General features: G+C 41.5%; 1 protein-coding gene across 2 annotated transcripts in view; it reads left to right on the top strand.

Annotated features, from left to right (window-relative positions):
* SH3BGR (SH3 domain binding glutamate rich protein) overlaps nt 1-17,849 on the top strand; it is a 45,801-nt gene extending 27,952 nt beyond the window's left edge. Inside the window, exons 3-8 of one of the 2 annotated variants that reach the window (XM_053310489.1) lie at nt 2,738-2,818; nt 7,046-7,129; nt 8,059-8,151; nt 12,047-12,076; nt 13,250-13,370; nt 15,808-17,849. In XM_053310489.1, the coding sequence (XP_053166464.1) occupies nt 2,738-2,818; nt 7,046-7,129; nt 8,059-8,151; nt 12,047-12,076; nt 13,250-13,330 (369 nt within the window). In that variant the 3' untranslated portion in view covers nt 13,331-13,370; nt 15,808-17,849. The remainder of the gene's footprint in view (nt 1-2,737; nt 2,819-7,045; nt 7,130-8,058; nt 8,152-12,046; nt 12,077-13,249; nt 13,371-15,807) is intronic. The other variant, XM_053310490.1, reaches the window with a different exon arrangement.
* Nucleotides 17,850-25,081: the final 7,232 nt, after the last annotated feature.

The following is a 25,081-nucleotide window of genomic DNA, read 5'->3' on the forward strand; positions in this document are numbered from 1 at the left end:
TGAGCCCTGCACCAGCAGAGAAGCCTCTGGAAGCCCTGCCCACCTGCTGAACAGCTGAGAATCCTCTGAGAGGGAGCTGAAGTAGCATCGTACAGGGAGCCTTTCCTAGCAGGCATGCAATTCCTGCTGCTACAGGTCGGTTGACCGGTTGGCTAGGTGGGTGTGGGGCCGGGAAGAAGTTAAATCTTGGAGGGCAGGCTGCTCCAGAGTGGGGCCTGTCCTAGCGCAGGGCCCAGAGCAATTGCCCTAGTCGTCCCGCCTTAAGGACAGCCCTGGGTGGATATGATTCCATGGAAAGGAATAGCACATTAATATCTTTACTCATCATAACTAACAGCAGAGGTGCAGACACTTGCTTTTTAGTGGGAACCCCTCCTCCCTTTTAGGGGAGGATTTTGAATTTTCAGTTATAGTTTTTTGTGCTTATCACTCTTTTGGGTAGGGATGTGCACCAAATATTTCATGCAGATCCCAGGGAGTGGGAAGAGGTAACTTTAAAATGAGGCAGGCAAGTCCTACCTGCCCCTTCTGCGAGCCTCCCCCGCCCCGCCCACACACACACACACTGACCCATCGTGGTGCTGTTCTTTGGAAAGCTCCTCCATGAAAGCAGCACATGCAGCTGGCACTTTTAAAGTGGTGACAGGATTCTGCTCCCAGCATCCTTTGCGCGGCGTTGTCACACAAATGGCAATAGCATGCTGGTCCCACAAATGGTGCCTGCGCATGCATTGATGTCATTTGCACGTGCTGCTGCTTTCACGGAGGAGCTTTCTGAAGAACAGCACTGTGATGGGGCAGTGTGGCGGAGCCTGCCTGCCTCCTTTTAAAGGCTCCCCATACCCGATGCTGAAACATTTTGGCTGCAGGGAGCTGAGAAGTGAATTTGGTGCCCCGTCAAAGAGCCGCCAAAATGATTCGGGCACATCTCTACTTTTGGGAACCAATCATGCACCATGACCTATACCCTGATAAAAGCAAGGGCCCAATAATCATACATAAAGCCTAATGGAATTTTTTTTAATAAAATCAGATTTCTTAATATATACAGACATGTTTATGGTCCTATATGTAGTGTTTGTTTATTGGTATGATAAAAAGTCATGTTTGTATATATATGGTATTTTGCTATTTTTTATTTGTTCTGCTGTTCAGCTTTGAATAGTTTTCATTATGTAGTTTGGTTTTTTGTGTATGTTACCATGAGAACAATTGTTGAAAAGTAGTATAAAAGTTCAATAAATTATGTATTGTGAAAATAATTTTTAATTAATTAAACCATTTAGGATGTGGATTTACAGCTTAAATGAAAGGAGGTTTTTCACCAGCACTGCTTAGTGGTTTACCTTTTCTGGATAGATCTCCGCTGAATTGAAGTAAACACCAATATCTTATTGATTTTAATAACTGTGGATCACATCTTAGTCCCATTGTAGTCCCCATGTGGAGAGGGGGTGGAAACAGCTCGTGTGCAATTATTATGGTTGATGTAGTGTACAGAGAAAACTTTAGATTGTTCATTAGCACTTAAAAGTGATTTTTAATGTCCCAATGATATAAATATCTGAAATAGGTATACGACTTGTTCAATGTTTTGTGCTATGGATGGCAGTGATTTATACTACTAGTACTATATATAGCACATTTGTCCTAAGGGATCAAAGTGCTTTGTCTGCATACCTTAACCCAGTAATCTTTATATCAGCATAGTCTGTATAATTATCTCCACATTACAGATGGGAATGGGTGTGGTAGACTGAGAAATAATAGCTTGGTTAAGGTCACCTAGTGAGGTCATGAAATTTGAACTGAGATTGGTTCAAATCTCAGAGAACTGAGATTTGAACCGGGGAGATTCTAGTACATGCTCTTGAACCGGGGAGATCCTAGTTCGTGTTCTATCTATTGAATATATATAATGAAAACTGTCCTAAAATGCCTCAAAGGTAACTACCACTGCATCTAACAATTTATCCATACATATTTGCTCCGAAGTTTTATTAAACATTTGTCTTAGCTTTGCATACTCTTAGATTTCTGATGTTATAGAGAACACATCACATCCACTTTAATTTTTAAAAAATACAAGATGTTTTCAAAACGTTCAGTATACAGGTCATATAATATGGATTACAACACTGAATTTATTTCAAATAGTCTATGTGACTTCTTGCATGCTGTAAAAATATTTTGATGGCAGCAATTAGATTTGCCCATTTATTGGACACGATCCAGAAGAAGCTGGGTGCCTATTTAAGTCCAACTGAAATAAATTTGCACTTGTGTCTTACTGGATTCAACTTTCTAGATTAATCCTGTTTCACCTTGATACAATGGTGTTCCATGATGTGCACAGTGCCATCCTGCTAGCAATGTGTTCTCCATTCATTTAATGGAGGAAGATATTGTGTACACATGCTCCTTTAGATCTGCTTACTCCATTGAAATGAAGGAAGCAGGCTACACATGCAAGAATCCCAGAAGTGCCTTGGAGCTCATGTAGATTTATAGACTGGGTTGATTTGATTTAATAAGTAATATGGGAAATTGGTTAAGAATGTAGCAGCCTGTTAAAACCCATTAATTTCAATATGATTTGGTCAGTTTAGTTCTGTGCAGCATATTAAATGTGCTTCCCATTTTCAATGTATGGAGAAAGGTTTGCAGTATAGTCTCTTTTGAACACCTTTCTTAAAAACCTCTTACTTATGTTTGTGTATTTTTATTCCCCTTTTAGGATTTTGACTCCTTTTTCTCTGCAAAAGAAGAAAATATTATTTATTCATTCCTAGGGCTTGCTCCTCCACCAGGCTCAAAGGTATGAGTTTGTATATTTTGTTGGGTCTTATTCATCTTAATTTAGTAAGAAATTAAATACTGATTCAACATGTGAAGATTGTTATACAATTAAAACATTTTTAATGGCACAAGATTTATTTTGAAATAAAAATAATTTTTCTTCATTTGCTATTAATTTGTCAGAATCTATACTTGTAAAATATTATTTTTCAATGTCTGTATCCTGAAGTACTAATATAAGTGGGCTTTTTGACACTTTCAGTGGAATATGGAATTCTTCCAGCAGAACTGGCAACTCTGGCATTTACTTCTGAATTTACATGAAAGCAAGTCACTCTTCTTCCTGTAGAACTTATTTCTAAGTAATTATGCTTACAGCCAGAGACTTAAGACATTTCTCTTTTGTATTATGATGGCTCCAGTGGGAAACCTGATGAAGAGGTTCTGATGCTACATCTAGTGCTGGCCAGTGAGGCAGTTCACCAGGCAAAACCACAGGCATAAGCCAATGCATAGTGATCAAAGGCAGAAGGGAGTACCTGCCATTTAGGCACCAGGAGGTGGCAGCAGAGGCAAAGGTGTGTGGTAGCTAGCACCTTGCAGGTCCACAATTTCCAGTTGCATAGTAGCTTCTGCTGAGATCAGCAGTCTGTGCCTGCACATCTGTTCAGTGTCAAACCATGCACTTCTGCTGCCACCACTACCCTGTTTTCCTGAAGTTAAGGGTAGGAACAGGGGCAGATTAAGCTCTTTGCTGCCCATAGGCAAAAAGGTTTTGCTGCCCCTTTTCCTTAAATAAAAAAGGTTTGCCTTTTTAAAAAATAAGGTAAAGGGGGCGGGACTTTCTTCTTGCCTACACCACCCTTGCTGCTGCTGTGCCCAGAGAGGGGCGTCAAAATTTGAGGGGCAAAATTTGCTGCTCCTCAAATTTTGCCACTGTAGGCAAATGCCTACTCTGCCTCTGTTAATCCACCACTGGGTAGGAATTCCCCTCTGCCCCCCTTAATCACCATGTAGTAACTACCAGCTGGCAAAACTTACAACACTGATAAGAGATCAAAATTTGGAAGGCTTCAAAGAAGATTGGAAACCATTCTTGTTGTATCTAAAGGATAATTTCCCTGCTATGGACTTTACAGCAGGGTTTGAAATTTAGTAAAAAAAACTGCAGGTCAGGTAGATTAATTGTGTTTGTAAGGGTTTAAATTTATGTTTTGAATTATTATTATAGCAAGGGTAAACTCTATAGCTGATGATTCACGAAGAGAGGTGTGCGGGAAGTCCACTTTTGTGTATATTGTAATGAATGACAATATTATTATTGTTGTTAAAATCAATAAAAATCGAATTTGGGGGGGAAAAAAGTAACTACCAGCAGCTTTGCCTAGCAAACTGCCTCACCAGCTGCCACGGACTAGATACCATCACTGAGGTGGGGCAGGGGGTGTCAAGAGGCCACTGTGTTTGGTGGAGAGGAGGATCCCATCCTCTTACAAGCATCACATGCTGGCAGCAGCAGAGGCAGGCAGCAACTGGAGCAGCTGCAGTGTGCCAGGTGCTCTTGGCCATTCACCAACTCTGTGCCTGTACAATGCTGGTTGACCCAGCTGTCCCTGCCTCTGCTGCTGCTGAGTTGCACCCACTGATAAGGGCAACTTCCCTGCTTGGTCACTGTGGCAGCCTTTTATTATTCTCTACCCTAGGACAAACAGCTTGGTGACAACCTTTAACTATCCCATTACACCGGGACCACTGGTGTATCACAAAGAAGAGGACTCATTGGTGCAGAAGTTAGCATAAAACTAGGCCTAGTTCTAGTTAGTTCTGGCTTAATTAAGATTTTAACTCTTGATGTACCCAGAACTCTGACCAAATTCTACGAGCAAGGACTCCCAAACTTTGTCCCGTTCAGTATCCCCTAAATTATTTTTTTTAGACAGCATTTTAAATTAAAGGAGTATGTAAGTTGCCCAATTGAGTACTAAGATACTAGAAACACGGATGCATAAAGAAATCTTAGGAAGACCAAACCATGAGGCCTCATAGTTTCTTTAAAAATTAAGCAATTGAAGGCATTAAACAGAACCACTTTATAGTATGGAGGGATGTTAGATCAGGGGGGAAAACCCAGCAGGTTAGAAGGCACTATATCCTTTGTAAACTGCCTGAGGAATAGTCTGACATGTCATCAAGCTGCTGTGCTAAGTGAGAGGGAGATTTCTTCCTGAGAGTGGCCCCTCTTCTTAGTACAGATATGCAATTTGAAAAATGACGGCTATGCAGGACAGCTGGCTGTGTTGAAAGGATGGAGTGACATCTCTGTTGTCAAGGTTCTTGATTATGGCCTATTAATGTATGGCAATATAATTCTGCAGTTTTCTCCATGTTGTAATAAGCAATAAAGACAGGTTGATAAAAGCAGGTTGTGGGGGGGGGGGAGAGAAGACTTTTGAGAAACATTTAAAGTGATAAGAGCAACAGCTTCAAAGAAAGAGCGACTCAATTCTGTGCTAAAGTATACTGATTTGTAGGAACATAGGAAGCTGCCATATACTGAGTCAGACCATTGGTCTATCTAGTTCAGTATTGTCTTCACAGACTGGCAGTGGCTTCTCCAAGGTTGCAGGCAGGAATCTCTCTCAGCCCTATCTTGGAGAAGCAAGGGAGGGAACTTGAAACCTTCTGCTCTTCCCAGAGCGGTTCCATCCCCTGAGGGGAATATCTTAGAGTGCTCACACTTCTAGTCTCCCTTTCATCAGGGGACAAGTCATGCTTGCTATATTTCTATTTATTCCAGTACAAAGGAACTAAAGAGAGAGGGAGAGAGAGAGAGAGAGAGAATGAATCTATTTTTCATACATGGTAATATATTCTGAGGAGTATTTGCATGTTAATGCAGAAATCTGCCCTTTGGTTTTTATTTAACTTAAATGTCATACAAGATGGCATCCCTCTTAAAAAACCACCTGTGTCATATCACAGTTTTGCATTCTTTTCATATAAACCTGTGTTGTTTTTTTAATCAGTAGCCTTAAGTGTACCTAAACAAGTCAATGGGTAACATCCCCTGCAAAAAAACACATTTTTAAAATGAAAATACATTGATGAAGATTTCCAAGTTTATATACCAGAAAATATTTACATACCTTTAAAAAATGCTCTAGTACTGTGAGAGACAAAGCTTCTGCGTCTTGACTGTTCTCTCCCCATTTACCATCCCCTCCCCCTCCCTCACTAACTCTTGCATTCAATACCTCAGGTGAACTACATAGTAGGCAAGGATGGGGATGGACCAAGCAAGGTACAGGTGAAACTCGGAAAATTAGAATATCGTGCAAAAGTCCATTAATTTTAGTAATGCAAATTAAAAGGTGAAACTGATATATGAGACAGACGCATTACATGCAAAGCGAGATAAGTCAAGCCTTAATTTGTTATAATTGTGATGATCATGACGAACCCCAAATCCACAATCATGAAAACCCCAAATCTACAATCTCAGAAAATTAGAATATTACATGGAACCAAGAAGACAAGGATTGAAGAATAGAACAATATCGGACCTCTGGAAAGTATACAGTGTACTGTGCTTGATTGGCCAGCAAACTCGCCTGACCTGACCCCATAGAGAATCTATGGGGCATTGCCAAGAGAAGGATGAGAGACATGAGACCAAACAATGCAGAATTGCTGAAGGCCGCTAATGAAGCATCCTGGTCTTCCATAATACCTCATCAGTGCCACAGGCTGATAGCATCCATGCCACGCCGCATTGAGGCAGTAATTGCTGCAAAAGGGGCCCAAACCAAGTACTGAATACATATGCATGCTTATACTTTTCAGAGGTCCGATATTGTTCTATTCTTCAATCCTTGTCTTCTTGGTTCCATGTAATATTCTAATTTTCTGAGATTGTGGATTTGGGGTTTTCATGAGCTGTACGCCATGATCATCACAATTATAACAAATTAAGGCTTGACTTATCTCGCTTTGCATGTAATGCGTCTGTCTCATATATCAGTTTCACCTTTTAATTTGCATTACTGAAATTCATGGACTTTTGCACGATATTCTAATTTTCCGAGTTTCACCTGTATGGGTGGGAGAAACTGTGACTGATATGCAGCTGTGTATGCTGAGTCTATCATTGCAATGTTTGATGCCGGCATGCATACATACAAACTTTCTGGGCTCCATTTCTTCAATATCGTTCTGTTGAGATCTTTAAATATTGTCTTTATTCCAGGAGGGATGGATTGCCGAGGAGGCACCAGCTGTTCCAAATGGTGAAGTTGCAGGAGAAGAGCAAAACACAGCAGAAGTAATACAAGTACTTTTATCTCTCTGCAAAATGAGTACTTGAGGACTCTTCTGGAATTTTATTGCTGCGGTGCATGGGGTTTTCTTTGCTTTCTCTAATAAAAGCAATAGAATAATAGCATAAAAAGACAATTTGCTGTAGAATCCAGAGGGAAAGTGTTGTGGCACTCAAGGACAAGGCAGTGCAGTACAATTAGGAATATTTATGGTTTGATGGAATAGATAATCTTTACAGAGAGGCAACTGCAAACTGCTTTCAATGCTTTTGCTGCCGGTTGTTTGTTAGCCCCGCCTCCACCCCAGAACTGGACTAAAATAACTAAAGCACCATTCAAAGGCTGGCCTGGGTCAAGGAATGGATTAACCAAAAACACCACATTTGCATGTACAGGAAAGACATCGTGTGTGCTTCATATGCAAAATCAAATCAAATCAATCAATAAATAATAATATAATTCAGTCTGCAACGAGATGAGCGGAACACCAGGAAATAACTTATTTCAATATGGTGTACTCAGTGGCTGAATGTATCCATTCTTGGTTAAATGCAAGTCAGTGTGGTTGAGATGCAGAACAGAGTGTAAACAAATAAGGCAGTGACTATTATTGATAAACTATGCTGGCATTCCATAGAAACTCCATGTAAACAACTCCCAAGAGCAATTCAGAGTGCCCTGGAGTTTATTGTACTTCCATCCTGTGGGCATAACGTGACCTTGCAGACCTAATTTAAAACTTGTAGCAACATTTATGGTAATGTAATGCAGACAGTTTGTTCTTTTTCTAATAAATAGTTGAAGCAACTAGTGTATTCATGTACACATAATATTTACTAGATGCCTTTAAGAAGTGGAGGCTGATTAGAAATCATGTTTGTTTACTCTCTTCCCCTCTTTGACTTTCAAATATTATTCACGCTGTTCTTTCTTTTGTTGCTAGGAGACTGAAAAGTCTGAAGCTAATGAAGAGAATGAGTTACATACAGAAGACGATGCAGGTGCTGATGCTACCGAAGTTCCCACAGAAGAACAGGTATTTTTCTGTTCTTTTCTTTTCCCTTTTGCTTTTCTTGTTCAAAGAATAATACATGATCCAAGGGTAAAAGCCCCTCTGTCAGAAGACCATATATAAGAATAATACATGGTTTTCTGAGTTCTAAAAAAAAACATGTATTATTTATGTAGAAACAGGTGCTGTGTTGGGGTCAGTCAAGTTGACATTGGCCAAGGGCCCCAACCAACCCCTGAGATCTCAGTGTCCATGTGGGAAATGCTGGAGAAGGCAGCATCATTGCAAATCTCTCATACTGCTGCTGTTTTCTTTCACCTTCCTGACCATCTGCAATGTAGACATCCCAACCTGTGGGATATTCCCATTTGTGGATGGGGAAATGTATGCGAGAAAGCAACAATACTACGAGAGTTCTGCAGTGCTGCTGCCTCCTCTCACCCTTCATCAGCACTTACTTCCACCAGGAGTCCACTGTGATGAAGAGCTGAACAGTTCCACCTTCTCTTTGGTAACTGTTAATATTTCACCACCCTTACTGGGCAGCAGACCTTCTGTCTTTGTCTTAAAACATCCCTGGAAAATCTCCTTCTTTTGTTCTTAGCATCCCTCAGCAGCCTCAGCTAATTCTGAGCTTTATCTTTTCTGACACTGTTCCTGCAAATCTGGGCTGCCCATCTGTATAAGTTATCATCAATCTTTATTTTGATCAAAGATCAAATACCATTAGTGACCAGTCTTCCCTTCTGTTTCTTATGTGTGTCATTATTATTTTTTTGAGCTCACTATCTTGAGAAAACTGTTCTTAAAAATGGTGCCCATTAGGAAGCTCTCTGACATTGTCTTGCTTATTAAGCAACCACACTGCTGCTCCGCTGAGTAAGAATTTTTCCTCAGAAGTGCACCAGCATCAGATTCCTAAGGGTCACTTTCAGTGTGTCTGGCCTGCATGCCCGAAGAGGAATGAAAACTATGAGCTGCAGCTGCTTCCTCAATTAAGATGACCTGGAGGTGACTCTGAATTCCTCTTTAACATTAAAAAGTAGCAGACATCTAATTTCTGCTTGATACTGTGGTTGGAGTCCTCTTGTGTTCAGGACCCTTCTTCGTCATCTGACCTTGCAGAGGCCATAGGATGGATCTGTGCAGAGCCCAAATGATTCTAATAAGCATAGGTGCAGAAGAAGCAAATCAAGAAAAAAATTATCTGTTGCACCTGTCGTGTGTGTGTGTGTGTGTGTGTGTGTGTGTGTGAGAGAGAGAGAGAGTGAGAGAGAGAGAGAGAGAGAGAGAGAGAGAGAGAGAGAGAGAGAGAGAATGGCTGTCACAGATGCCCTGTATTTATTTATTTATTGTCAACAACAAATCCTCAACGGCTCAGAGAAACACTGAGCCCTTTCTCACGATCTGAGAAAGGGATCAAAAGGGGTGAGGGAAGGAAGCCTTCAAAAGCTTAGTGCCCCACCCCGGCAGATGAACTTCTCAAAGAGTCTGCTGCCCCCTCAGGTAACATGGAAGGTTGGGCATCTCCCTGCCCCCGGAACTCCCATAATGCCCTGCGCAAGTGCACGAGGCATTATCGGGATCCCTCTCAATGCTGGCAAGCAGCTCTGAGAGGGATCCCCATAATGCCTCGTGCACTTGCGCAGGGCATTATGGCAAGCAGCTGGGGCTGGCATACAATTTTTAAAATGGGGTTAAGGGAGCACTTGCTCTCTCAGCCTCATTTAAGAGGCTGGCCTCTTTGCGGATGTTGCCTCCGTGCTGCTGCTGGGAGCTGCATGGCTCCCGGCAGTTCTTGATCAATAAAGACTGGACTTGGCTCTCCTAGCCCAGTTTAGGCTGATTGTAAGAACAGCCTCACTTTTTCCTGGTTGTAGAGTTATCCTTAGGACATATCTAACCCTGAGGGGTTCATAAACCTCTATCCTTTTTGCAGTCGTCATGGGCTTCTGAAATCCAAACCTGAGCTGAAGGTTTGCTTATGCGTGACTGTTAGCGGAGGAGATATAACCATGGCTGTGTTTACTTTGCACAAAACTAAAGTAACAATTGTGCACTCAGGTACCCCAAATTCTGTGCAAAGATCAACTGAATACTTCAGCCTATGCTAAATTAGGCAAACAAGCTACATAGGTTTTTTTAAAATTACTTTAGGAAAAATTATTCTGTACCAGCTAGGACAGGAGTTGTATAGGCTTTGAAACTCCTCCCCTTGTTCATTGGATGGCTTGGTGACCCCTCCCTCCCTGCCAGTTTTTGGGAATTCCCAAGGCATCACTCACACATGCTCTTTAAAAAATATGCTTTTAAAAAATGACATGTTTTTAAAAGAAAACTGAAATTTTCAGAATGCTGCATTCTGCACTCAGTGCCAAATTCCAAACTTGTACTGTGTCCAGAGGTACACCGAGGTAATTTTGGAGCCTGGACCTAAAGGCATTTGGAGCCCCGCCCCCACTGCAAACTCAGCATCATTTTTTTAACACATAGGTTCTTGAGGGCACAAACTACACTACCCAGGACAGACCAAAGACATTCGGGGGGCCCCAGGAGGTATGGAGGTCCTGGACTTCAGCCCCAAAGTCCAGGGGTAAGAATGCCTTTGACTGTGTCATTGGGGGATTGCAAAATATAGCACTGAGTGTAAGGGTTAAGTTATACATTACCGGTAGCGCATGATGGGGAAGAGGAACTTTAACACTGCCCCACCATGATCCCAATCCAAATCTCTACTGCTCCCCAACTGGTTCTTGTTAAGTGAAGAAACTCCTATTGGTGCCAATGAGAGATTTCCCCCCCTTGAAAAACCACATCTGTGGTGCTCCTGCTCCGTAATGGGGGTTTATTATTTTTTATTTTATTTTATTTTATTTTATTTTATTATATACCGCCCCTCCAAAATGGTACAACATTGGTTTACAACAAATAAAAACCATTAAAATACATTTAACCAATGAAATCAAAACTAAATCAATTAAACAATTAAAATCATTTAAAAACACTAACATTAAAATCACTTAAAACCCAACATTAAAAGTATTAAAACCATAAATCTAATCAAAAGCCTGGGTGGATAAAGGTGTCTTCAGCACCTTTTAAAAAGTTGCCAGAGATAGGGAGGCTCTTATTTCGACAGGGAGCGCATTCCAAAGTCCAGGGGCAGCAATGGAGAAGGCCCGTTCCTGAGTAGCTGCCAAACAGGTTGCTGGCAACTGCAGGCGAACCTCTCTAGATGATCTCAACAGGCAGTGGGGCTTATGGTGAAGAAAATGTTCTCTTAAATCCCCAGAGCCTAAGCTGTTTAGGGCTTTATAGGTAATAACCAGCACCTTGTATTTTGCCAGGAAACGTATCGGTAGCCAGTGTAATTTTTTCAACACAAGGGTTCAAGCTTTTTGTCTCTGCTCAGATTCTGTTCCATAAAGCCTGATCTGGTTGTGACTTATTATTTAAAAAACAACAACACCCAAGCACTAAACACGTGCCTCCTGTGACATGTAGCTATGACCCTAAGTGTTTTCATTAAGATGCTAGGCATACAACTGATATATAATAAATGAGATTCCATCCTGCACAATATTTTTTCTGATTTGTGGTTTAAAAACAAAACAAAACAGAAAAACCACCGATGGAACTGGGAAGCTTATTGTTTTGTCAAGGCCATGGTGACCAGTAGAAATGTTCTGCTTTGCTGCCATATTCTTGTCACTCCTATTCCAACTATATTTGAAACTTCTTGGGACAGAATGAAAGGAATGGCCTCCAGGTGTTTCAGGTGGGGCAGAAGACTCAGTCCTTTCCACCTTGCAATTTATGTTTTTGTCTCATCTCAAGGATATTTTTGTTATCAATCTCTATCTGATTTTCTTTGTGGGTCTGTTTTTTTAAAGAATGTTTTTAATGTTCTCTTTTGCAGGAAGAAGGTGAAGAACAACCGGCAACAGAAGTATAGTAGCATCTTATTTTTTTTTAGCATGCACTTTTCTTTCTGCTTTATCATTTTTTCTGTAAACTCATTGGCTGATGTGAGGAAAATTACTCAAAGTAGTCCCATTGACTAACATCCTAATTTCAATTGGACTACTTAAGTAATTTTTTTTATTTCAATGGGACTGCTTAAATGACTTTCCTCCTCATGTCAGCCACTTCCAATATCTCTTTGACCATTGTCATGTCCTAAACTAAATAATGAACCAAGTTAATGCCTAGCAAGGAACATTTATGTTCAAGTATGATTATCCTTGGGGGCCCAAGATCTCCAGGAGACGGTGACTTTACCGCAATTTTACTTTGGGAGAGTGGGTGTGCATTCACATATCAGCCAGATTTACCTTGAAGTCTGTGTGATATTTCACACAGCACAGCACACACAATTCAGATTTCTCCCTCTGTATTGGAACCTAGCCTGATTTGTGTCCAGGGTAAAAATAAATAAATCCTCTTTTTGTTAATTGTTATGCCCTGAACTTGCAGTAAAGCCTTGTGGTAAATCCACAGTAAAGCCTGCTTTCTGAAAAGCCTCCAGGTAGAAAAATGGAGAATGATGATGCAGAATTTTTGTTTTATTGGAACTAGGCAAAGGCTTGGATCCAGACTTGCATGACTGGAACAACTGTTGAGTAAAGCAGCTTCTTTCCCTCCCACTACTGCCACAGAAAAGTTTAGAAGGGGTCAGGAGACCCTCCAGAACAGTATGGATGTGGCTTAGGGGTCTGCAGTGGAATGGAAGAATTGGCAGAAACTGATTGGGTGCGCAAGCAAAACTTGTATTTCTACAAATGAAATGTGCTTGCAAGATGGTGTGATTGCAAGTGGAGTGCATTACTTCCAGTGTAAGCTTTTTCTTCTTCGGAATTGTGTAACCGATACATGAAAAAGCCTTAAAGCAGAGTACACATCGATTTTTTAAAATAGAAATATCTGTGAGCAGGAGACTAGATTCTTCCTACTCTGGCTGATCTTTAAAATGGTTGTAGATTTTGCAGTGTAGTGCAAAGTGTTCTTTCCCCCCACAAATGTTTGTCTAGGATGAAATAATTATGTCATATTTATCCCTCTATTTCAATAGTTGTTTCAGTTCCACAATTTGAAAGTTTTTTCACTCATTTATGTAAATAAGGAAGAAGCACAGGAGGAAGAGGAAGTAGAAGAAGAGGAAGAAGGTGAAGAGGAAGAGGAGGAAGAGGAAGAAGAATCTTAGTACAACTTAGTATGATGTTTTCCTTCAAAAGATTGTTCAGGTAGTTACGCTGACAAGCAATGTGGTTTCAGCTTCCATCTGAAAATCCTAATTGTCTCAATTTCTATAAGTAAATAAGGGAAGTAGGTAATATTTCTCATTTTTAAAGCAGTCAACAATAAGTGTAAGTAAGTAATTTGTAAGTGTAAGTAATGTGAATAATTTGCTGTCACTGTTTTTCTTTCATGCCCATTAGTGGGCCTTTTGCAGGAAAAAAATTGGACATGGTTCTACAAACATAAGCACTTTTAAAGTTCCATCATTACTGAAATCTTTGAGACTTAAATATGCTTACCTCTGGCTGAGTTATGTTCAGACTTTTCAAACAAAAGAGTAGTTATTGCAGAAAGTAGTTAGGAGTCCTTGGCAACTGAACATCTTGCTTGCTTGCTTTCTCCCCCCTCTCCCTCTTTCAGCATCTTGTTACTCCGATGGGAAACTTGAGCAACCACTTATATTAGAGTAGCCCATGATCCCCAACTGACTTTCTTTCCTAAACCAGAGCAATTTAGGCATCCCCAATAAAGGCCCTCTCAAATAATACATTGAACCATAGAGTTGGAAGGTACCTTGGAGGTCATCTTCTTCAATCCCCTGCTTTTTGCAGGAATCTGCTGCAACATTCTTGACAGGTGACTGTTCATCCTTTATTTGAAAACCTCTATTGAAGGAGTGCCCACCATGGTGCAAGGCAGACTGCCCCAGTGTCAAGTAGTTCTTAGAGCAGAAATTCCTTGTAATGTGTAGTCTGAATCTGCTTCTATGTAATTTAAACCCTTTGGTTCTAGTCCTGCCCTGAGGAGTAACAGAGAACATGTCCTCTTGACTGTTCTTCATAGGACTTGGTTTCCAGAGTCCTCACCGCCTTGGTTACCCTTTGGTGAAATTGTTCCAGCTTATCAATGTCCTCAGTGGCATAGCCACCATTGGACAAAGGGGGACAAAAGTCTGGGGCTGCAGGTCTCTGGGGTGTGCCTCCTCCCCCAGCACTATCCACCTGACGTTCCCTCAGACCCAGTACTGGCTTACTGGCAAATCCCAGTGAGAACACACTGCCTCTTTAAGGCAAGCCTGTTCTCATGCTGACATGGGTCAGTGCAGTCACATCGCCAGATGGCATGAGTGGTGCGGGGTTGGGGCCAAGCATGGTGTTCAGGCCCAACAGGTAGGCACTGCCTGGAAAAGGGAAGTTTTGGCAGGCAGGTAGGCACTGCCTGGAAAAGGGAAGGAAAAGGCATTGCCTGTGGGCAGGGAGCAGTGGGGTGTAAATGGGCACGTGGGTGTAGGTGGGTGAGTGGGCAGGGCTGCAAATACAGGTGGCTGGAGGGGCCACCTTCAACCTCTTTCTGCCCCTCAATGTCCTTCTCAAAATGTGGTGCCTTTAGCAATGTTAGGCCCTCAAATCAATATACCTCCCTACCTGCACGTAAATTATGGATATACACAATAACTGTTTTTTCATATTCAGTGTGCTATCTTCTGAACAGTATAAGTCCCATTGATTTCAATAAAACATTACATTTTCAATTTGGCATTGCATGAAAACACTGGTATAATCACTGCTGTTTGACATGATTGATTTGGTGTGAAATAATTCAAAAGACTACTTCATTACAAATCTACTGGATGCATACTGGTGCCAATGCTTAAATTTTTATATTAAATCCATATGTACTTTGTTTTGGGAGCTGCAAATTTCCTTTATTAACTAATAATTAATTAATTTTAGTTTAACTAAAATTTCCCACAGTTGGTATATTTGTTCAGACCTTTAAATGTGCTCTAGCAAAACACTTCAGGAGGACATCACGCATCAGTGCTGTGGAAGAGGTGTGCTTTATGACTCCCTCCCCTTTTGCTGTACTGCAGAGAAGGTGGTGGAGTAGCCCTGAGATTCTCACCAGTTCTGTCTGTGCTACAACCAGGTAGCGTGAGGGAAATCTTGTCTCCTTCCTAGCAGTGAAGCACATGTGCATGTATGAGCGAGGAGGGGAAAGTTACAAAGAAGGTATTTGTTCTGCCTCTTTCACTGGGCATCTTCAGAGGGAGAAGTAGGGGGAAGAATGCATCCTCCTTCTCTGTGGTCCAAATCTGAAGCCTCAAGCCTGCCAAGAGATCTGAATGGAGGATCTGTCCCTTGAATAGCTTTGCCAGTGTGGATTCAATTCTTCAGGCTTAAGGAGTTGACTGTTAATGAGTCAGACAAAGTTCCTATAGGTGTTGCTATCTTTGTTCAGTCTTGCATTTGCAGGAGTTGGAAACCATCTGAGTTATAGCATGGAGGCTCCAGACCAATCATTACATTAAGAGGAATAATACTCCTATTTGTCTTTCCCCCCTCCATTTTCATTGTTTTTATTTGCATTGCTTGGGCTGAAGCTGTGCTATTGTGCTAAAAGCTAATATTTACATCAAATGTCTAAATGTCTTCTCTTTAGGAAGCAGAAGCCCATGGTAACATCACAGTGTGAAGATAAAACAATCACTTTCCTTTCATCATTGCCCTTCTTTCCAGCACCAGATATGGACATAAATGTGAGCTGAGAAAACAAGCAGCCCCACTCACAATCTTTATATGTTTGCTATTCTGGCTTTGTGTAAAGTCAGTCTTGAGATCTTCAGAACTTGATGACCAACAATCATTGCAGGTCTGATTTGGGGACATAGGTTCCAGTAGGCAGTGTTTGTTTCAGTCTCCATGTTTATGCCCAATCAGACATACACTAGCAACATTCAACAGTGATGACAAGACAGTTCAGAACTGGAAACTCTGAAGAAGCTCCATATGTATGTGCCATAAGCTGCTTATCCCTAAACTAGCCTTTGAAGTGTATGTTATTTTTAATGTACAGCAACTGAAATAAACACTTTTCATGCCAGCTATTTGTGTGTTCCCTACAGGCACTAATTTATCATAGTAAGTGAAGCATCATAAAAGTTAAAAATGTAGCTTGAATGGTGCTTTTGCTTAAATTATATGCAGAAGATTTCTTCTCTCATATGTATTTTCATGCTATCCATGTACAATATTTGATTTTCTTGTCATGACTTCATTTCCCATGGAAATGGAGATTTGCAAAAAGTAGTAGTACTTGTAGATTTGCAAAAAGTAGTAGTAGTACTGTGAAATACTCACTTACTAAAAGTCAGATTATCAGTTTTCCCCTTGTGCCACTGAAAATGTTATTTTCAGTTCTACCTGTATTATACTGTAAGTCTGAACATGGATTGCAACTCATTAGTTCAGGGCAAAATCTTCTGTCCTATTCACTTGCAGTCCTTCTGGATTTGATGAGGCTGCAGTGGCACTGGAAAATTCTTTAGTAGAAACCCGAATGAGAATGATGGGAATTGGCCAAAAACACATTATATTATTTCAAGTGCCCAGTTCATTGTACCTGGTATTTATTTTGCAATTTGATTATACCAGTAGCATCAGGTAGGGAAAATGACGTTACTGTTTCCTTGAATTGCCTTCATTGGTCTCCAGCCTTTTGATGATTATATTTGGACAAATATAACTCCAACTTGAAAATCAAGATCAAAACATAACAAGCATTTAACAAGACAGGTTCCGTGGGAAGTTATGATGATGTGATCTCTCTCTTTCCCTCTCCCTCCCTCCCAGGGTTATAAAGTGCTCAAGCCTTGTTTAGGGAGACAGTTGCCTACAGAGCATTACATAAATCTGATACCATCACAACCCATTTACTCCAGAAGAGCCTTATTTAAATGAACAAGGCTTCTCAAGAGTAAGTGGACTATGGTCAAAATAAAGTTTCCTTCCTTTCTTGAACTGTGATGCACATAAGCACTTTGCTTGAAGTTGAACAACCTTCAGACAGATTTATACAATGCCCTAAAAGTGTTAAAATAGCCTCGTCCCACTCTGATCTTGCATAATTTTAAATATTTGTGTACCTGCTTTGACTAAATGACTAGTTTTTGGTTTGCATTTCTGAATGAGATTCCAGGTTTTGGTCTCCATTGGGGAGATATCTATCTTCTAAGCATGGGGAGCCCTCCAGTGTGCAGGCATTACATATAAAACCACCAATGCAAGAGAATTTTGTTTTGATGAAAATAATAGCAATTCTTGTTGCCTATTGTAGGTTTGGGTTGGCACAACTATACTGTCAGCAGGACACTGCCTATTACCAGTTGAAATAAGACCTTAATTGTTGATTACAATGAAATTATGGAGCATTATTGATGTTGATGAACATCTTTTGTTATAGACTTTATGAGCCAGGGCTTTACCAGTTGACTGTGTAGCCACTTTTCTAGGCTTTTCTCTGTTTTGTTATGTATGTTAGCTTGCTTTTGAGTTGTTTCTAGCTGCATGTCATAGTGAGTGAGACACCCCAGTGTCTGTAATGACTGCTCCGTATGTTATATGTTTTTCCTCTTAGTGCTCTTGTATGGTGTAAGAGCTGCTGCTGACCTCAGTGTACTTAAAAGTGACTTTTTAAAATTCAAATGTCTGTGTTTCCATTTATTTTCATATGACAATGAAAGCAAGCAATATTAAGCAATAGAAATTGCTGTGGAAAATCCCTAAGGAAAATATTTATCTATAGAGACAATTGCATTCTGTTTCCTCTTAGGAAGTTTTAAGAATGTAAACTTCTGACAACAGTTAAAATACGCTGGGAAATACTTTTTTTGTTGCTCAAGGTGGCTGAAACTGGGAGACATCCAATATAGGATACATTTTATTTTTCAACTGTCAAATTGTAGCATAATATCCAAACATTTTCTGTTCACAAAGGAGGAAAGCGGATGTATATATGCATATTTTTCTACCATCCTTTCCCACATGCTAGGAGGAACCTGATTGTAATGTTAGGTAATTAAAACTGTATTTTGATTTTTCTTTATGTTATTTTCTTATGGTCAACAGGTCTGGAATGAAATGAAAAGAAAATAGAATAATTTTGATTACTATATAAAATCACAATATCTAACAGAAAACAAGTAATCAGGAAAAAGCAACATGACCCAAAAGAACCTGCACCAGTTCAATCCTTTCAGAATGAACCCCCCAACTTCTTCCTGGTCTTCTGTGGCACTGACTGAAACTTTGCCACAGCTGACACTCTAGGACTTTTATCTGTCAACAAATATTTTACAAAAAATTTGGCAGATCTACCTGTCTGGGCAGCTAATAAAGGAGCTATTATTTGTTGGTGCACTCCACAATAGAAATTACAGAACAGGAGCCCATCTCCTGCTGGTTTCACCTCTTAGTTATTTCATCGGGGCAGTGAAGCAACAGCATATCTCCTGCAAAGACCTGAGAGGGCAAGAAATTAAATCTGAGCAAGATGAAAGCATTATGATATTTGGCTGCATACAGATTCCGAAGGTAGGCAGTTAGATTAAAATAATTGCCATACACAATGGTTAGGGAGCAAGGCGAACAGCCTATAAGTGGGTGAGCAGAGAGATCCTAAAAGACAATAACCCAAAGTCTCTGCTTAATTAAGTCAACTGCAGAATTAAATCCAACTTGAGGAGGAAGAGTGGGTGTAACAAGTTTTATCTATCAAGTACTATGACTGCCTGAGAGGAAAACTATATACAATATATTGCAGCAAGAGCACTGCAAAAATCGCTGAAAGGATTTCATTACTCCTTACTACCTCTATTGCTCCAATCTGCTGCCATCTCACAACTGTTTCTCCTGCTGCAGCTGCTGCGTACTACTATCCTTGAGGGTAACACTGTGCCTATGTGTATGAATGTAGTGGACAAATGACTGTTTCTCTGTAAACAGGAAGCCCAGGGAGAACACGGTGGCCAGGCTCCCTGGCACTGGAGTTCAACATAAACTCCATTATTGCCCATGCATGTGTTTGTCCACCTGCTTTCTGTTGGAATGTTTGTACAACTGTGGGTCATGATGATTTTACGTCTTAAACTGCCTCATTGTACACATACAGTGATGAAAGAAATGGAATTCACTGAAATGAATGATGAGCTGTGACTATCCAACATCATGAGTCACCTAAGAGTCAAGCTACACATTAAGGCTGTTCTCACAATATGATTTTATAGACCTTTATCATGTCTCCCTGCAGTCATCTTCTTTCTAAGCTAAACTAGAAAGTGCCAAATGTTGTAGCCTTGCCTCATAAGAAAGATGCTCTAGGCCCCTGTTTAGGGATGTGCACTGAATTGCTTCAGTGTACATCAAAGGGTGGCACAGGTTTCCCTTAAGAGGAGCCAGGCAGGTCCTACCTGCCCATCCTCCAAGTCCCTGCCAGCCCGCCGCGGCACAATTGTTGTGGAAGAACTTCCATGCAAGCGGCAGCTTGTGCTGCTTGCTCCTCTAAAAATGCCACACTGCAGTGATGAGATGTGTTCCCAGCATCTCTCGCGTGGCATTGGCACATGCATCGATGCTATTTGTGGAATCAGCATGCTGCTGCTGGCCCTGCATTTACATGCCGACACCATGTGAGGGATGCCGGGGACACATTCCATCACCACAGCATGGCATTTTAGAGGAGCAAGCAGAACAAGCTGCTGCTTGCACAGAAGTCTTTCCATAACAATAGCACCACAGTGGGCCAGCAGGGGCTTGGAGGATGGGCAGTTAGGCCCTGCCCGCCTCCTCTTAAAAGAACCCCGTGCCAAAAAGTTTTGGCGCCAGGGAGCTGAAGCATTTCAGTGCCTCTTCAAAGAGGCGCTGGAACGCTTCAGCCTCATCCCAACCCCTGATCATCTTGGTTGCCCCCTTCTGCACCTTTTCCAGTTCTACAATGTCCTTATTTTATTTTATTATTTTATTCTACATATTTTTATACTGCCCAAAACTTATGTCTCTGGGTGGTTTACAACAGATGTTGTATTTTAGATATGGTGACCAGAATTGTACACAGTACTCCAAGTGTAGCCGCACCATAGATTTGTATAAGGGCATTATAATATTAGCCATTTTATTTTCAATTCCCTTCCCAATGATCCCTAGCATGGAATTGGCCTTTTTCACAGCTGGCGCACATTGAGTCGACATTTTCAACGAGCTGTTCACCACGACCCCAAGATCCCTCTCCTGCTCAATCACCAACAGCTCAGATCTCATCAGCATATATGTAAAGTTGGGGTTTTTTTCATCCCAATGTGCATCACTTTACACTTGACTACATTGAAACACATTTGCCATTTTGTCGCCCACTCATCCAGTTTGGAGAGATCCTTTTGGAGCTCCTTATAATCTGTTTTGGATCTCACTACCCTAAATAGTTTGGTATCATCTGGAAGAATGACAGCACTGGAGATAGGACTATTCAGATACCAGTTAAATACCAGTTTCAGGGGAGCAATAGCAGGAGAGAGGACATGCCCTCAGCTCTTGCCTGTGGGCTTCTCGGAGGTATCTGATTGGCCACTCTGTGAAACAGGATGCTGGATTAGATAGGCTTTGGGCTTGATCCAGCAGGGCTGTTATGTTTTTATGATTAGGTGGAGTGCTCCTGTTAGTCCTGCACATGGCTACTAAACTGTTCTCAGGTATGTAATAGGATACTTGACATGATGAAGAAAGTAGGAGATGCCTCCTACCCTAGTTCAGGAGCTGTGCAGGCTTCTGTTTGCTGATTGTCAGTTAAAAACAAGGTCAGAAGTGCCATCTGTGACCATGTGCCCAGCAGCAGCTGGACAAGAGGGCTCCCTCCTCCCCAGTAGTTGTACCCAGGTCTTTAATGAGGTAGGAGGAAAAGCCCTCCAATGCAGCTGCTGATGAGCACCCTGTCGCAGATGGCACTTCCAACCTTGTCTTTAACTGACAGGTGACCTGTGTGCCCACAGATCCTGAACTAGTATAGGAGGCGTCTCCTACCCCTTTCTCCATCATGTTGACTTGCCTCATTGCCTGTGATTTTTATGGCTTCTATATACTTCTATGTCCCAAAGCTGACATTGGATTTCTGCTTGACTGGCTGTGTAAACCAGACAGCCTCATGTCAGCTAGAATGAGGTAAGGAAATATAAACATTCAGCCAGAATCTAGTACAAATCTATATATCCATTTCTGTGCTTTTACATGTAGTCCTTTTCAGATGGCCATTCTAGGGTGTCTGAATGCATATTGGAGCAGGAAAGTGCAGCCGGCCCAGTCCAGTGGGCTGTCTAAACAGAGTCTACATGCACACAAACTGTATACATCTAAGATCCTGCTGAATGGATCACTTCATGAGACTCTACACATGATCCGTGTGTTGACCCTGGGAGGGTTCTGTGGGAAGAGTGGGCTTAGCCTGCTCTCCCCACAGACAAGCAGCTGCTCGTTTCTGGGTGGCCAAATCAACCGCCCACATGACTATCAGCTCCGTCACGGAGCTGGTAGGGGCTGCAGGGATCGGGGGCTACCCAGCCCCTGGAAGTTCCAGGATGCCCCATGTGAGTGCATGGGACATCCTGGGGAGACCCCCTGACACTGGGAGGCTCATTTTAGCCTTCCGGTGGGGTCTTCTCATGAGTCGCTATGGTGTGAAGTCATGCTATGGTGTCTTGCAATTGTGTCTCACGACTGGGGAAACTTGGTTAGCGGACTGCTTGCTCCTCTAAACCCATTTAAGGGAAGGGCTACTTTGGCAGGCTAGCCACCAGAGAACCATCGGGCTCACCCACGAGCCTGGTGGTTCTCATGATAGTAGAAAACTGGGCTGTGTTACCATCCAGGCCTGATTTATATACTAAATATGCTCATTAGCTAGTATACAAAATTAGGTCTGGCTCATGACCAAGTTCTTTTATATTAGTGACCATGTATGATCTGGGCGCATGGCAGAAAGGAGATCAAACCATTCCTCAAAGATTCAATGGGCTTTATTGAGTATAAAAGACTAACAACATAATCTAGCAAAGCAGAAAACAGAACCCTCTATCAATATCAGCAACAGTATTTAAGCAGAACATCCTAATCACATCCTAACTACCATATGTGTGTGCAATTAAATCTTCCTAGAGCCTAATATAATTCAGATACAGGCAGAAAAGGGGGGGGAGGGTGAGGGCTGGTATGGTTTGGGGGATCAGATTAGTAGAGGAAAATGGGGGGAGAAGGAGGCAGGAGAAGGGGAAGGGGTGAGGGCATTCCAGGCTTGTAGGAGCAGCATATTTACCAGGATCAGAGACTTGAGAGCGGGAGATCTTTTCAGTTGAAGAAGCCAGGCCTTTGGCAGGAGACAGGAGTTGTTGCAGTGCTCAAATCACGGCTGAAAGCCAGGGCACCATGGCTGGGGAGTCTTGACTTTCTCACTGCGCAGTAGAAGTCACAGACAGCCTCTGTCCATGGGCAGAGTTCCTGCTTGTTGCCTTGCGGTTTAGCAGCAAACTCTGGGAAGGCGTGTGAGCAGATTGCCCGTAGGCACAGAACTGCTGCCTCTCTGTCTAGTGGCCTCACTCTTTATAGTGTATTTTCCTTTGATCTTTGAATAGAATCTATTCAAATCTCATCTTTTCCTGGGTCCTCAAGAAGGTGACAACTCGCTGCTACCTTCTGGACAGTGTCTTTTTTTAATTATTCAGGATATTGGCCAGTCCAGAGAGATCTCAATCTCATCTTCTGAAAACTGTGCGCTCAGAAGGGAGGGGGAACATTGCCCAAGGCAAATCTGCATCTCAGAGCTGCAAATTGCATCTTCCCCCAAAAGGTGTTAAAAGTCAAGAGTTAGTGAGAAAATTAGTTCCATCTGTGTGAGACAGCAATTCCATTATTTCTTGTGTACCTCTATCTAGTGTGTAATTATAGCAAGAGAATATTTAACATGAGAAGGTATACATGTGTGAGACGTTCAATACATTTGTGGCATCAGTGAGGTAAGAATTAAAGTCTGCAGGCATTTTCTTTGTATCCATTTAGCTATGTTGAATCTCTATAGAGAGCAATTGCGTTAATCGTTGGCAAGGATTAGCATGGATCTCTTGTAACAGGAGAGGAACTCAGCCTCTGGCCTCTCCACAGACATTATGAGCCACATTTTAGCATATGAGTAGTTCAGGCCAAGCCTTTGTGTTTCCTTGCATATCCATTTTTACAATACAATGCTGGATTGCCTCCTGCTCACAGAGCAGTTGACCTGGGCATCAGTTTACCTTGAGTCCAGGCATTTAATTGAACTCTTAATATAAAATGAAATCAGACACAGGCCTATATTTCATATACTTCTGGCATCCATAACAGCTGGGCTCCTTTAGCCCATTTTTCTCCCAAGCTTTTAAAAGGATCTCTAAGCTACTGATTCCAGTACCAGCTTTGAGGATTTTTGGCTCAGTCAGCTACAGGTACTGATTTTGATCTGACCTTAATTTCCCCCCTACACTTCTTATTTTTAATTTTTGCAAAAGGTACAAAGTTAAACAAACAGACTCAGTTTTTATTACTCATTACTACTTAACAACCAATTATTATTACTTAACAATCAATTTAGAATATTTTTGAAAACAATTGTAAAATTAAAATAGTTTTCAACATTTCAGATCTTGTACATGCAGGTCCTTTGGCATCAATAAAATGTAAAAAGGTTAACCAACGCTGCAGTTGCTGTTCCTATATGAGGATGTTTTTGAAATGTTTTCCTATGCTGCCATTTTAATTGTAATATTAATCAGTTTTTATTGGCTTCTGTTCTGCAGGTATTGTGAATTATATGGCTACTGTATAATTATGCTAACAGTAGAGGCACATGGGTGAGCACTAGAATCTAAGGTCAGATCCTAGCACTAGTATGAGAGCACCAGTTGTCATCTGGCATTTGGCTGTAAGCATGAGACTGTCACAGTAGATCCTTTTTGCCTGTGGGGTAGGTTAGATAACAGAAATTCTATGTAAAGGGAAATGAATATTTTTCCCATTAAAAAATGAGGAAGAAGGAAAGGTAATTGCTATCAGAGCCAAATGATGTGATTCATTTTCCATTAGGGATGTGTGAGCCACCTCACTTCAAGCTGGACTTGTCATCGAGCCGGCTCGGTTTGGGCAGTCTGAGTTTGAACTGGACTGGCCCCCCAAAGGGGGTGCTGGTCTGAGATCAAACCAGACCGACCCACAGTTCGAAGTACCAGCTCGCAGGTTGGCTCGGGGGTGGTGTGTGTGTGTGTGTGTGTGTGTGTGTGTGTGTGTGTGTGTGTGAGTGTGTGTGTGTATACTTGTAAAGGGAAATCCAGTGAGGATTCCCCTTTACAAGTACAGGGGGATTCCCTAAGCTAAGGTGGGGGGAGAAAGGACAATGTCTTTTTTACCTTTAAATTGTAGGCAGTGGGGCAGCGACAACATTAGCAGGGCATAGGGGTTAATATCAACATATATTCCCTACTTACTCAAACAGCAAAAAGTTCTAAGGGGATCTTCTTTTCAAAGGACCAGTTTCCTTGTGAGGAAAGAGTACCCTGAGACTTGTTTTTATAGTCAAATACACAGACTGAACAGGAGGGAGCAAGCAGGCACATGGACAAACAATCAGTGCTAGTTCTAAAGCATCATCTATTCTATCCCCATAAGCAACAGCTTTGCAAACATACCCAGTGCCTTTTCTTGCCTGCATCCACATCCAGCTAGTACATGCATCTAAAAGAATCAGAATGAGGCAAAAATTTTGAAATTACTTTTTATTTCAAAGGTCTTGGATCATTTTTCATTATTTTAACCTTGATTTAAAAAAAAATAAGAATGTAAAGGAAACTGGTTCTTTAAGTTAAAGAAAC

The sequence above is a fragment of the Hemicordylus capensis genome, chromosome 3, assembly GCF_027244095.1.
Source record: "Hemicordylus capensis ecotype Gifberg chromosome 3, rHemCap1.1.pri, whole genome shotgun sequence".
Lineage (NCBI taxonomy): Eukaryota > Metazoa > Chordata > Lepidosauria > Squamata > Cordylidae > Hemicordylus > Hemicordylus capensis.